General features: G+C 43.7%; 2 protein-coding genes across 5 annotated transcripts; one reads left to right on the top strand and one right to left on the bottom strand.

Annotated features, from left to right (window-relative positions):
• The first annotated feature begins 31 nt into the window (after positions 1-31).
• srrd (SRR1 domain containing) lies at positions 32-1,800 on the top strand. Its single transcript, XM_076099014.1, has 6 exons — positions 32-404; positions 501-541; positions 628-839; positions 935-1,033; positions 1,217-1,368; positions 1,455-1,800. The coding sequence occupies exons 1-6, from the start codon at positions 262-264 to the stop codon at positions 1,693-1,695; spliced, it is 888 nt and encodes a 295-aa protein (XP_075955129.1). The 5' UTR covers positions 32-261; the 3' UTR covers positions 1,696-1,800.
• A 742-nt stretch (positions 1,801-2,542) lies between these two features.
• On the bottom strand, positions 2,543-14,501 carry LOC142957292 (clustered mitochondria protein homolog). 4 transcript variants are annotated; one of them, XM_076098996.1, is made up of 29 exons: positions 14,355-14,501; positions 13,266-13,404; positions 11,397-11,527; positions 11,086-11,257; positions 10,195-10,326; positions 9,944-10,098; positions 9,696-9,850; positions 9,384-9,506; positions 9,118-9,250; positions 8,929-9,021; positions 8,672-8,838; positions 8,318-8,497; positions 7,773-8,210; positions 7,612-7,685; positions 7,385-7,489; positions 7,195-7,295; positions 6,942-7,094; positions 6,796-6,858; positions 6,280-6,632; positions 6,097-6,181; positions 5,813-5,966; positions 5,548-5,687; positions 5,282-5,362; positions 4,982-5,107; positions 4,773-4,882; positions 4,552-4,645; positions 4,343-4,468; positions 4,161-4,234; positions 2,543-3,395 (listed from the first exon to the last, which is right to left on the bottom strand). In XM_076098996.1, the coding sequence occupies exons 2-29, from the start codon at positions 13,309-13,311 to the stop codon at positions 2,753-2,755; spliced, it is 4,407 nt and encodes a 1,468-aa protein (XP_075955111.1). In that variant the 5' UTR covers positions 13,312-13,404; positions 14,355-14,501; the 3' UTR covers positions 2,543-2,752. The 4 variants fall into 4 exon arrangements, with proteins under 4 accessions (XP_075955111.1, XP_075955113.1, XP_075955114.1 ...); XM_076098998.1 differs by having other exon boundaries at positions 11,397-11,509; XM_076098999.1 differs by having other exon boundaries at positions 11,397-11,506.
• Positions 14,502-14,630: the final 129 nt, after the last annotated feature.

Raw genomic sequence — 14,630 nt, 5'->3', positions numbered from 1 at the left:
GCTACGTGCCCCCCATCACTACTCGTCTATGGTCTACAGTCCGTTTATTAACTACGATTAACTGGTAATTTGACAAACACGGGGATACAAAATTTGGCATGACACCGGAACAGGATATGCTTGTGTTACACTCAAAACAGTCCTATTTGCCTCTCACACTCGCCATGGCAGCACTTAAATAAGAACTTTGTCGAAAAATAAAAAATAAAAAATGTCACATGTCTGTTTATGTATACACGAGGCACCTGTGAAATAGCATAGATGTCGGAAACCGGGGAGGAGTGGCAGGTGGCCCGGCGACGAAAAGGCGCAGCGCGGAAAACAAAATCACTTCAGGTGTCCTCAACATGCAGCCAGGAGGAGCTGGATATCGGGAAAACTGTCAAACGAATTCGAGACACAGTGTAAGAAGTCTAAGTCCAGCTATGCAGCAGTCTTCTGCAATATTATTCATGTTTCATGCGGAGTTCAGTAATTCTGCTTATCCTCCCACTCTGTAGGTCTGAGCTGAGATGCGAGGAATTTTGGCAAGGGTGGAAAGGTGAGTAAGCTGGACAAGTGGAGTTATTACAAAATGTTTCGTTTGGCTGTGAAATCATTTAGCTTGCGGCTCAGTGACCCTTTCAGTTCTCTTGTGTTCAGCGGCAGGATCCGCAGCCCTATCCAAACCTCCAGAGAACAGGGACACCGAGGGCCCCGCCGACCAGCTGGGGAGCAGCAAAGATGGCAGACTATGTCAACAGCTGGAGTGTGTGTGTTATGGCCTCGGCTCCTTTTCCTCCTGTGTCTCCGCTCGCTTCCAGCTTGCCATGTTGCTGCTGCTGCTGGATGCAGGACAGGTTAGAGGATATTTTTTATCCAATGAGATAACAAACCGTCTACATGAGATCATGTTCATTTTAGGATCTGTGTCTCACTGCCCCCCTCCCTTTAGATCCCACTGAAGGACTGCTCTGTTTATGATCCTGCATTCTCATCTGGAGAGAGGGCTGTTTTGAGAGAGCTGGGTCTGACTGTACTCACAGAGAATGAGGTCAGTTGTTGGCCACTCTTGTTTTTTTAACTTGTCAGCACTGCCAAGTGGATTAACATGCATCAATATATTAGAACCTAACATGACTTATCTCAAGCAAGTTTCAGGTCGCTTGATTTTCTTAGCTTCCTGGCTGCCCGTAAGGTAGGAAATCAGTGCATTCTCTCTACCTGTATTGTGCAGGAGGGGAAGCGTCTGGCGACTAAGCCCACGCTCTTTTACCTGATGCATTGTGGGAAAGCCCTGTACAACAACCTTCTGTGGAAGAACTGGAGTGTGCAATGTCTTCCTCTGATGATACTCATTGGAAACGGCTTCAATGGCATGATGGACAGGTTGGTACAAAACATGAACGAGGGAGATGATGTTTAAGAAACTGGAGGAGAGGAGAGGTGATGTTTCCTGTCTGTCGTCCCAACAGAACAGTTGGGAGAGAGTTCCAGCGGGACTACAGCTACATTGCTCAGGCAGTGTCTGTGTGTGAGGAGAGACGGCTGCCCTGTCCGTCCCGTCTGATTGACGTCTTCAGTGACACCGCAGTCATCACCTTTCCCACCGGCAGCCTTAACAGACTCCCACAATCCACCTGGGCAGAGCCGCCTGAACCACAGTACCAACACTGCTCTGATCTGGAGATAATTCAGAGGGAAACCCAGAGCTGATACAGGAAATGGACACTTTTAATTGTTGCTATTTGTAAAAGATTTTTATTTTTTTTTTAAATAAATGAGTCCTGCTTCAAATTGAGGATTTAAAATCTTGCAATACTCATGGTAGTTTGTTTTAAGGCCTTATTTGGAAGCAAAAGGGACCGTTGAGCATCTAGAACTGGTTCTGCCTGAAGGACCAGTCTTTGTTTGGCCACGCCTCTCATGCGTTTTGTCCTAATCACTGGCAGACATGCTGTTTGATGAAGAGAGGTAGGGGTTTAAAGATGTGATTGGGCCAGCCTAGTGTCAATTAAGAAAAAGACTGATCTTGTTATGAGCCGGTCAGACAAAAAAACAAGACCGTTATTTTGGCCCAAAAGGCACGTTGGCCCACTGAGAATGTGCCCGGTCTGCCAGCTGGCCAGTGCAGCCCTGTTGCTCATACTTGCTGGTCAAGCACATCTCTGGATATCCAACACTTTTTCAGTGTTGAAACGTACATTTTGAAATACCCTGAACAAAAAGTTTAACTTTAACCTTGTTTTTATATGATGGTTTTCTAATCTTAGGCAAGGTTGTGACTGTGCAGAATGATTTCCACTGATGTTTTACCATGGTACACATCAGTGGCTGTCTGGAAGTAAAGAAAACTGCCTATGGTATGTTTTGTAATGTGATCGTTAGTAATGTATACAATATTAGGTGTAGTCATTTAGATTTCGATGAATCTCCAGTTGAGCTGTTCTGGGCACATCAATTGTTTGCAGGTGGTTTGATAGCATCTTACCTTAACACATCATGTTTACATGCAACCACACTATGGGTGCATGTACCCCAAAAAAGCCACATCACTGGTAAACCAGATTAAAAGTTTATTTTTGAAAAAAAACAGCACTCAGCAGTACAACCCTCTCCCAGCATCAGCAATAACATCTACAAAACAAATACTCAAAACCTCACTCTCTGCTGCTAGCTTCATATTCATTCTAGGATCCTGGAAGAGTTTTCTATTACAGCAGTTACTTGGAAAAACTTGACTACAACACTGTTTTCCTGTTTTGATATATTTTCACTCTTCAGCTGTCCCATTAGCAGTGACTTTATCTGCTGCTCTGTTGACCGCTGTGTCTTTCCCTCCATTGGCTTTTGAAACAACATCTGCCCAGGTTCCTTTGCTCTTAAGGACTGACGGGCTTACAGCGATGTCACAAGCTCCATTTATGTCACCATTAACCTCATCTGACTCAGACTTTATCGCAGTAACTGTTGCATCAGATCCGATCTCCCCATTGACTGTGTTGCTGTTTGCGTCATTTGGTGTGCTGTCCCTGACCTCTGACTCCCCATTCACTATCTTGACCTCAGCCTCTGAAGCTGCTCTGTCACTGTCTGCTGCGTCTACATCTGTTTTCTCCTCATGCCCGTTCACTTCAGCTGGCTCCACCACATGACCATTAACTGAAGCAGTGGCAGCATTCTTCACCAAGGCCTCTTCCACCGTCTGCTCCTGTTGGCCCTCGCTGGTATCCTCCACCGCCAGGCTTCCTCCATCCTCTGCTTCCTTCCTGCTTCCTGTTTCTTGATCTGAGCTTATCTCTTCTCCATTCACAGTCTTTGAGGCGACGAGCTCGTCGGTCACTATGAATCCCAGTTCTTTTGCCACCGCTGCCTTTAGTTCTTTGTGTTTCTTCCTATACTCCTGGAGCCCATCTCTATGAAAACAATACATTCATGAGTGGCTTCTTACCTAACAGCACACTATTGAAATGCACATACATGTTGCTGCAGCCAGTTGTTTGAAAAGGTGATTTGAGATTTTAGTGTACAATTCTCTAGAGTTTCTTGTACTATGTGTTGGGTTTAAAACACATTTTTTACATTTTTGTAATGGCAATAACAGGTGTGAAATATTCAAATGGCCTATTTAAAGCATTTTTAAACATGTAGGTAAAAGTTATGCCTCGTTTAGTATTTTAAAGGTTTGATTTTTATTCATAATTTGCTTTTTTTTTGGGGCATAGTTTTCATCATGGAGAAGGTTAGCAACAAAACATCCAGAAGAACCAAAAAAGTATCAAAAATAAAAGTGCAGAATGACAACCTTTCAAAGTGTTATATCTACTGTATCATAATTGATTGGCAATGATAAAGTCACATCACAGATATAGCAGTATTTGTTGGCTGATAGTAACAAGGAAATGCAAAAATATGTCTCAAACTGTATCACTTCCTTACTTCACCAGACAGAACTATTTTATTTTTCAACAGCAAAATGTTCGGATGAGCACATATCGTGGTCATAGTTCTTTAAAAGGAATTAGAATATTTGTTCATGCTAAGTGTTTTTGCTATCGACCAATACGTTCATTTAGGATTTTTAAAGATTAGGATATCAGTATCGGCTTAAAAAGTATAATATTGTTCAAGCTACATTTCAACACAGTGCTTCAACAAGTTTTAAGCTTGTGAATATTTACCTGTGTGTAACGCTTCTGATCCCGGTCAGCAGAGCCATTTGCTCCAGCTTAGAGTCAGATGTGGGACTTAGACACTGAGGACAGAGAGGATAAGTAAGTAAACACTTTTTTTATTTTTTTTGTACTTTGTACGGTTCAAACAGGTTAATGGTGTCAGAGACCACATGAGCTCCTGGACGTACCTCCACTGTCTGCTCCGTGCAGTCAGCTCCTGCCTGTCTGAGAGAGCGTTCCACCTTCACCGCTTGCTGGGTTATAGTGCACAGGAACTCTTTGCTGCAGCGTGACTGAGGGTGATCCTCTCCAAGCTGAGAGAGAAAATAACCGTACGATGACATGCACATGCAACCAATCTCTCTCAAGTGCAGCTCTCGCACGCTGATATACTGACCGTGGAGGTAAAAGCAGTGAGGGCCTCTTTCTCATGGCTCATAGCACTTCTGTAGTCTCCCTTGCTGCACATCCACTGGGCCAACAGGTGCCGACTGCATGGACAAGAAACCAAAGAGGGAAATTGTGAGGATGTTAGGAAATAGGGACAAAATAGATTAACTTTATTTTTCTTTTTATTTATTTTTTTACAAAATATGAGTGCTATAAATGGCGTCTTACTTGAGAGCGGTGTGCAGATGTGAGGGACCGAAGAAGGAGGTGTTGAGTCTGAGGGCGTTCTCTAAGAACTTACCTCTCTGGTCTCCGGTCAGCACCAACCCAAGACAGCCCTGCAAGAAAACAATGAGAGAGTTGCCATTGTCGAAAAAGTAAAAATTGTTTATAAAGATGTTGTGGAAATCCTTTTTTGGGTGCTTGTCGTAACCTACATCCAGTGTTGCGGTGTAAGGATGGTCCTCTCCATGGACTGTTAGCATTAGCAGACGAGCTCTGAGGAGACACTTCTGGGCCAGGGCAGTGTCCCCTCCAGCAAACACATACACACCCAACAGGGCCTACACATAACAACAAAATGATAATAATCACACTACACATATGGCATAAAACCCCTACAGAAATGTGTAGTAATGGACCCAGGGGTACAGTTAGGATACATCTATCTCACAGTGACCAGTGGTTCTATTTCCAGTAGCGGTACGTGTGGATGAACAATGTGTAGCTATACTCACATATTGGTGGATAGTGTTTGGATGGTCAAAGCCAAGCACTCTCTCACTGATGACCACTGCTTTCAGCTGGACGATGCGAGCCTTTGAAGCACAGAAAGTCACAGCAATGACACGACGTAATGGCCAGCTTCATGTCTATCAATAATTACAATCACTTCATTACCTCATGAAATTGACACAGACACTTCGGCCTTTCCCTTGGTTGCATTATGTCGCTGCAACATGTGTATATGTAGCTGTAACAACTTGTGGTGCAGTGAGCCTACCTCAGCTGCCTTGCCCTGCACGAAGGCCACCTTGGCCAACAGACTGTGGCAGTAACAGGCCTCAAGGTGCAGGTTGTCACACACCCTACCAAACAAGTAGGATGCTTCTTTCAGGTGTTCATGGGCCTGATCCAGCAGACCTGCAGTTGGGAAGCACACAATAACGTTGCACTTTTCATTCAGATTTTGTTCTAAAACACACATTGAGCACAAAGATTACAGATACATGAATTTGCAGAAAAATGACCCGGCCTTATTGACCCACCCTTCTTAATGAAGTTCTGTGCAGCTTGATATGCTTTTGAAGCATCCACAGTTGGCATGCGAATGTGTTTGACAACAGGGAAGATGTTGAGGATGTCGTCTGGACCAATGGGAGCTTTATTTTGGTTGTCAAGGACGTAGTCTCTCAGTCTCAACTGGTGAAGACACAGAAATAACAAACATACTTTCCCCTGTAATTATACAGTACCTCTGGAATTTAGCAATTTAATCTCATTATAGCATTATTAATATATGTGTGTTTCAGTTGTGACCGATGTCTGTTACCTGTACTCCAGTCTTTAAACAGAACTCTCTGAGCAGAGAGATCTTCTGAAGGCCGTAGTGCTCCACCAGGTGGTTCGGACCAGAGCTGTCGCAAATAAAAAGTACAGTTATTCTAACACTGAATCTGAGCCATTGTGTAACTAACAAACACGGGGAGAGAACAAACAAATGCTGTGTCCTCACCCAAGGCTGTCAGAGATGTTATATGTTTCAGCAGCATTCTGGCAGACCAGGTTCCACAGCTCGGCCCCTGTGAGCATGCTCCAGGGCGTACTTTCAGAGGCCCCGGCTCCGGCCCCGGCCCCGGCTCCGGCCCCGGCTCCGGCCCCGGCTCCGGCCCCGGCTCCGGCCCCGGCTCCGGCCCCGGCCCCGGATCCGGCTCCGGCCCCGGCTCCGGCTCCGGCTCCGGCCCCTCGACCACGGCGCCTTGACTTCTTCTTAGTCTCATCCCCCACAGGTGCGGGTGTGAAGTCAGGAACTAACAGGCAGCACAGAAAGTGACTGACAGCTGCAGAGAGGCTAGGCACATCCACACCCTGCAAAGACATAACCGAAGTTATTCGTTCAGTCTTTCTGCTGCAGTTTAAATTCTTCAGTTCAGTCTTTCAGTGTTTTTTCTGTGTGGACACACACCTGCACCTCGCTTTGAGGTGTGCAAACATAAGAATGAAAAGGAATGTACAGAATACTGTAAAGTACCTGGAGGAAACTGTTGAACACTCTTCTTGTGGAGCGGGTGAAAATTTCCCCGATGACCAATCTCTGGTTTAGAAGAAGAGAGGAGTGTTAGTCTTGATGATGTAACTGTGCTTTCTAAGTTTGACTATTTTGCAAATCAAACACACCATTATATGTCTCAGGCCCTCCTTGTGTTCTGATTGGCTGATGGTCGTGATTACATGGTCCAGATATCTGAGGTTGATGCCTCTATGGTGTAGCGCCTGTTTTAGAGAGACTCCATCCATTGGTGCCTCATTGCTTTGTAGGCAAAACTCCACCTGTACACACACACACATATACAGACAAATTGTGAGTTGGTTGCATGTTTTGCTGTACATATACAATGTTCATATTGTAGTACTGTATGTAAACACTTACGAAGGCTGGAATCTGATGTGTGATGATGAAAGCAGCAGCTTCCCTCAGTAACCTCTCCTGCAGCTTCGTTGACTTACTTTCACCAGGAGGGAAGGATACTTCTAAACACAAAACACAAGACGCGTGTCATATTTTGTTCCAGCAAAAAGATATGACTGTGTGCGTTAGTGTGTGTAGTTTCTCATGGTACCTGGAGAGAAGATGCTTGGGTTAAAGCGCATCTCAAAGATGATGTCGCTGACTGAGCCCACTTCTTTACAAGCAGCTCGTACTGCCTCAGTGGCTCGAGAATCACCTGCAAGCATATGAACACTTGTCAAGTAAATACAGGATATATAATACACAAAGTTCTCTATATGTTAACTTTAACTTTAATTTCCTTTCAGTGAGTTAGTTATCTACTAAAACACATCTTACAAGCTGTTGCACATTCTTCAAAGCCTCCATTCTCGTCCAACGTCTCCCTGACACGCTGAGTGAACTGGTAATGTCTTAACAAAGCAAAAAGCAAAACTTCAACTTGTTGTTAAAACTTTTAAAACTGAGTTCAAAGTGTTTTTATTTCATGTATAACTCACTTGTGCTGGGTGAAGGCCTGCACCAGCTCTGGCCTCAGTCGACAGAGTCCGTGAGGGAAGCTCCTTGGAAGCCCAGAATCTGATCGATAATTCTCTGGCCAACCTTCTTTTACACAACCCTTCTTCTCCTCGTCCTCTTCACAGCTTTTATTACTCTCCTCTTCTTCATTGACTGTCTGGCCTTCTGTCTCCACTTCTGGGCAGAAGTTGGCATCAGCTGGGAAGATCCTGAACACATCCAGTATGTAGAACCTCCCATCAGCGCCCAACAGTCCCTGAGCGTCCACTGAGGTGAACAGTGGTACCTTGTGATCGTTGGGCCCCACAACAACATGTCTCTGGAGAGAGAGAGATTTGGCAGCCATGGCCAAGAGCTCTAGGAGCCGTCTGCGTTGGGGGGACTCTTGGTGTCCTGCAGTTACCCCGTACAGCAAGCCTCTATAGAGCAAAAGAAGAAGACAATTAGCAGATTAAAAACACAAAAATGTCTGCCTCACTGTGTGACATCACTACCACTGTGGATTGGTGAATAATGGGTCCACTACCTTGAGGCGGGAGTAGTTGGCTGGTCCTGCTCTGAGCCCTCCAACCCAGGGGCCAGAGCCTGAGCAGACAGACGCACTCCTCTGTAGTCTACAATGGCTGTAGGTAGAGTGTGCAGCCCCTGCAGCCCCACAATGTCACTGTAGGCCTGTACTCCTTTAAGCTCCAGCCTCTGAGCAGCCCTGCAAGTAGAAGATGGGGAAACATTTGGATAATCTGTGAGAAAATCAATGTCGTTCTGAAAGTGAAACAAAACCTCCTTTAATCCTTTGCAAGCATATAACAACATATACAATTGAGAGCAAGTGGCTTTACATCTATAGTACCTCGTCATTGAACATGTGTTTTGCTCTCACCTGCGACCCCTGTCCCCTCCAAACATTGCGTTTGCTGCCCCTTGGCTCATGAACAGGCCGCCCAACAGGAAAGCTGGGTCATCAGGGTTTCCATTCACTGGCTCCACAAAGCCATCTACAACAGTTTCTGCCCCCTGCATCACAACCCTAACAAATGCACCGTTAACCTGAACAAAACAAAAATGAAGATTAGAGGGGGAGAAGCTGAAATCAGGTGATAAGAGTCCTGTTATAAGAGAACTGTTTTTCTTGGTTACCTGGAGCAGAGCTCTGTCCCGCTGCAGCCTCTCCTCCAGGCTGCCATGTGGAAGATCTCTGGCAGCTTGCAACTCCTCATTCCAGTCTGGAGCCTACACATATCACACATAGTTACACATACTATCACTGCCACCAGCACGCTACCCAATAAGTAGCAACAAACAATTGTGTGCTGTGTTGTAAATAACCTGTGTTGCTGACTGTTCATCCACTCCCAGTCGGCTGAAGGTGTTTTTATGAGTGCGAGAGGCGCAGGAAGGCCCGAGCCAGCTCAGTGTGTGGTAAGGAGTGGGCATCCCCTCTACTGGAGGTAACTGAGACCTGAAGGAAGAAACGTTGACATTATCAGTCACTATGATCATTTAATGATTTGAATTTGAAGCCCCACTGTTTCTGGATTCTGGCAAAATACTGTAGTATTCATGCTCCCTTAATGTATAGGTAGTAATGTTACCTGTTTTTTAACGTGGTCAAAGTTTGTTTGAAGGCAGGGCTGATGTGACAGAGCAGGTCGGTGAAACTGTGACAAACTGGGGAAGACTGTGCAGGACGAGGATCAAATACTTCTTCTGTAGATCTGAGATGAAGATAATTGAAAATAATTGATAACTAAACTGAAACATTCATGTAGTTAAAGTTCAATTATTTACACATAAGTTTATTCAAACATAATGGAAATAAGACAGCTAGGCCCATCATTAGCCTTTTTATACATTTTCTACTATAAGTTATTGCAGCCATGAAACGGAAATAAAAATATCTTTACCTATTGAGGAAGAACCCTTTAGGACAGGATGTGATCTCACACCGTCGTCCCTCCATTGTCACCACAGTGATGTACAGGAAGTCTCCCTGCAGCTTCCTGTGTCCTGGAGCCGGGTTCCAACAGCTGAGAGACAAGTCTTTCAGGTAGCTGGGGGACTGATGAGACGGATATAAAGTCACACAGAGTCAGTGTGCCTGTATGAATGAGGCCTGGCCTAGTGTGAAACAAGATTCCAGGTGATTACGTACCTCTGGTTGGGAGCTGTGTGGTAGCAGGGCCATGAGTGGTCTCTCTGAGGAACCAGGGAGGAGGTACTCAGGGGGCGCTCCATCCTGGTTGGTTGTTTCTGTTTTTGTGTTGCTTAAAGAGCGTTTTAGGCTCTTTCCATTCGGTAAGCTGGAGTCTGCACAGGTAACGAAAGGAGATCTTCAGTATGAGCTTGTTTGTCAATTGTTGTTTCTTTGAATTACCCTTTTGTCTAAGTGTAAAGTGTGTGTACCTGGTGTTTGTGTGAGTGTCTCCAGTATGCTTGGTGAGCGTCCTTCTCTCAGTGCATCCTGAGGTCCAGATGCTCTCAGCAGCTCAAGCACACAAGCCAGATGGTGTCTGGCTGAGCGGGCGGTGTAGGGTTCTGGAAAGACACACGGCTGTATTATAGAGATTGCACTGGCCTTCATGAAACTGTGGACGCTCTTCTTAAACAGCGATAATGCACAGGACAAATACTCTGCTCTAGGTTGTCGTGACATAAAATGAATTAAAGGATTTTTATATGTATGTTAGGTACCAATTAATCAATGGCGCATACTCATACAAGAGTCTGACAGGATATATACTGCACATAACACATTGGCTGCAGAATATGTTGCAGTATTTTAACAGCTAGCTGGTGAGAGACTGAATAATTGGTTGGCACATACTTGATATCTCTGCAACTATAAACCTTGTTATGATGACTCAGATAAGGTGAGTCAGCTTTACATTGAGGTGAGAGAGACTTCAGTGTGTGTGAAATGGAAAGGGTGATGGGTGTGATGAAAACGTGGACTGGATTATTCTATTCAATTCTATAATTAATTATTACACCATAAATGACCCGAGATATGTAGAAACATAGGTGCACATGTGAGAGAGTATACAACTATATTGTTAAAAGGCCAGACAAACAACTTATAGAGTATTATTAGATTATTATTAAAAAGCTAAAGATTCAAACAATTGTGTCAAAACTCATTATGAAGATATTGAATAAATTCTAAACACAATTATCCTATTAAAATACATGCAAGACAAAACTGTACTGACATCTGAGTTATTTAAGAAAAGCATGCGCAACATGTAGATTGACCATGAAGCTGAACTAAAAGAGAGGGCTCTCAAAGAAACCCACCTTCCACCAGGCGAAGGATGGCTCCTGGTTTAAGGCCCTTAAGGCTTTGCAGTTCTGCAAGGGGATCCAGAGTCGTACCAGCGAATGCCAGCGAAAAGTTGGAACGTGGACACACCTCATCCCTCGAAAGCAGAGTCATTACTGCATCTTGAACAAGCCAAAATCCATGGACCTACAAAGACACGTGGTTCAACACAGTAATGCCCAAATATAGATTATGCCTGCCAATAAAAACTGTTAGTTTCCATCTTGTTATTTACAAATTAGTGAACACTAGGGATCAGAGAGGAAACAACAGTCTGGCTTTGTACCTGCAGCTCAAATGGCTCTACTCCGGCTCCCTGGATCTTCACAGGGAACAATGTGTCATCGTGTTGCTTAATGTCAACGGCATCCTTTCCACCAATCAGGCTCATTACATCTGCTTGAAGAAGACACAAAACTAACTAAGGATAAAGAGCACTGCACTGGACAAGCAAATAGGTTTTCTAGTTGTCCTGCCTTCTGCTCAGTACATGCTGGGATAGTTCCCAGCTCACTGTAGCTGCTGTAGAAAACGCATGAATAAATGAGAATGGTTTCTTGTTGAGAATCAAACAAGAACATTAATCTCTAAAATTATTATGAACTGGAGTGAAGAGTCTGTGTTTGTGAGAGTGCCTGAGGGCGACAGTAAAATTATGCAAGTAACTGTAAGAGGAAGGGAAAGTGGGGTGTGTCTGCTTTTTTACTCACAGAACCAGAGGGAGGGCAGGTCCCAGCGTGTGCAGTAACCTACAATGTGACTAAACCTGTTGCTTTTGACTCCTAGCCTTCATGTCACCACATGGAGATGGGACAACCACCACACCCAGTGCTGACATGAGGAGACAACAGAATGCTAAGTCTCATATATTAATAAACCTAAAGCTCGGTAGTAGAGCCAGCTTGCGTTCATGGATGCGTGCACATGTTATACATACAACACCGTTGGCATGTTTTTTTTTGCACTCATCTCTGAAGATTTGTGTTCATTCTACAGTAAATCCCCAGCTCTTGCTGTCAATCTGGGACTACTTTACCACTGGAGACCACCCAAAAAATAGCTTCCCTGTTCACGATTGGCTGGAAGAAGGTCCCTCCTCTCTGCAGGATTGGATGAGCCTCTTTTGTATTTGGATTGCTGCCTTACTACAACCGAAAACAGCATTTCTTTCAGCCCTGCCGAGTTTACGTTGGCACTTATTTCTGAGGTTAGCTTGTACCATGAACCAGTGATTCTCAAAGTAGGGTCTGGGGACCCCCAGGGATCCATGGCACTTTGCCAGGGTGTCTGTAAAAAGTTTGCAGATTTATTATCTTATAATTATCAGTATATACAAAATTAATACATCTATTTTTACAAAGGGCTTCATATGTCAATAAATTATATTTTGATCTTTCAATCTATAATAGTTCATAGAACAGAATATAAAAAAGAAAGAGACTAAATCAAATTATTCCAAGGGACATAGGTGAGGGGGTCTTTGGGGAAGGGGTCTTTGGCTGAAAAAAAAATTGAGAACGTCTGCCATAAACTAAACAAGCTGAAAGAATTCCTACTCTATATGTAATATAGTCACGTTAAATTAAATTAAGCTGTAAATCCAGCTGTGCCCAAAGATTCAAAGAGTCAAGGCAATCCCACCTGAAGACGGGCAAACACTGACTCTTCCTAAATTCAATCATTTTGTCTTGTGAAGGCGGAGAGGCAGAAGTTCAAAGAAAGGCAGATAGGAATGTGGCAATGGGAGAAGCAATTATGAGGTAGATAGGGTGGTTGGGAAATATATGGGAGTGTTTTTTTACAGGATAAACTGCTGTGTACAGAGATTTTAATACAAGCTAATCTTTGTCTTCTTTGTCCTTAAAGGATCATAACTGAGCTTTTACAGTTTGTCTAGGGATTTCAGGTTGATCTCAGCATGCGCTGTGTGTATACATTAACCATAACACTTTACAGTGCGGAGCAGATTGAAAAGTTGGTGAAAGAATAGCAGCAGCCATGTTCAGAGCAGCAGTGCAGTGCTAAATCTCCCACCCTCCTTACATTCTCCAGCGGGGACGCACCATGAAAAAGGGAAGAAGAGGGAAGTGTAACAAGAAGACAGACACATAGACATAGGAACAGAAAAGAAAAACACATTACAGGGTTTCCTCACCAGCCTTGGCCTGATTTCTTCCTCCTTTCTTCACTTTGTCCTTCATGGCTGCGAGTTATAGTTTTTCCTGAGCTTTCCTCTTGTGCTTTTCCTTCTCTGTGCTGGAAGCCGCTTCCCCTCAAAGTCTTGCTTCAAACTGCTGAAGGAATGCACAAGAGAGGGAGAAGAATCGTGCAGCTGGATAGTTAAGAGAGCCCAGCAGAGTGAAAGTAAATGGCTGTCTGTTCAGGATTGTGACTCCTGCCCCTCTCTGCAAGGACAATTCGTTCAAGCTTATCTGTTCTCTCTGAGTGAAAAAGCCACACCCTCTTATTGCTCCACACAGGCTCATTACTCTTCACCTCTCTCACATTTTGTTAGACTGGGTGTGTCTGTGAACCACACAACTTTTGACAAAAAGTACCTCATGTTACAAATGTCACAAGGTTCATTCAGGGAATTTATGTATCCATGGTTTCATGGAAACAGAGGGATACAAACCGCACATATTACTGCAATCCAAGGTAATGAATTCCTTATTAGTGAATCCTCTTTATGTTAGACTCACATGAGACAGCAAACCGAAAATACAACCACAGTAAACCTGCCAAAAATGGGTGTGTCGATCTCTCAAGATATGATTGTAAGAGGCCTACACTGTCACATATCACACATACCTGGGCATATCTCACGCCAAACCAATCGTTAACATTTCTGCGTTAGGCTGAGCAGGTGATCTGTTTAGTTTGGCAATAATGCCATGTTGTATTGATTGACACTCCAAAATAACATCTAGGCTTACAGTATGTTAGGCGGCATTCCCTAGTTCTATTCCACCTCTCAGCTGAATATTAACCTAAATATTAAGTATATACATATATACACTATACTAAGTGTTTGACAAAATAGTACTGCAGTGGAATTTTTTTAATATAAAAATCCTCATTCTGACTATCACCAACATAAAATCCGCTGTATCATTGGTAAAAAATAAAGTGTATATATATATATATAGTTGGGGCTATAACAATATAAGTCCTGCACCTCAAAAAAAACATCCCGTTTACTGAATTTAAAGAAAAGTTATAAATTATTTTAAGTTATTTTTACCTTCAACTACATGGGTTACGTACGACCTTTGTACGTCTCCCGAGTTCTCAGCAGAATAAAACCAATAATCAAAATCATTACACAACAGCTTCATATTTGGGGGCGGTGGCCTGGTGACGCTGTGTTGCTTCATGTCGCCTTCACTTGTTCCTTGTAAATTTGAATTTTATGCAGGAATATTTGTTTATTTTGTACTATACGGGATGTTTTCAGAGACTGTGTTTGATTCAGAGGTTGGCAGACTCATAACTACTTTGTGTTACAGCGGAATAATGA

Source organism: Anarhichas minor, unplaced genomic scaffold (assembly GCF_050575085.1).
Source record: "Anarhichas minor isolate MPS153535 unplaced genomic scaffold, ASM5057508v1 ptg000025l, whole genome shotgun sequence".
In the NCBI taxonomy this organism is placed as follows: Eukaryota; Metazoa; Chordata; class Actinopteri; order Perciformes; family Anarhichadidae; genus Anarhichas; species Anarhichas minor.
Note: the sequence above shows the minus strand (reverse complement) of the source record. Positions and strands in the feature narration are given on the sequence as shown.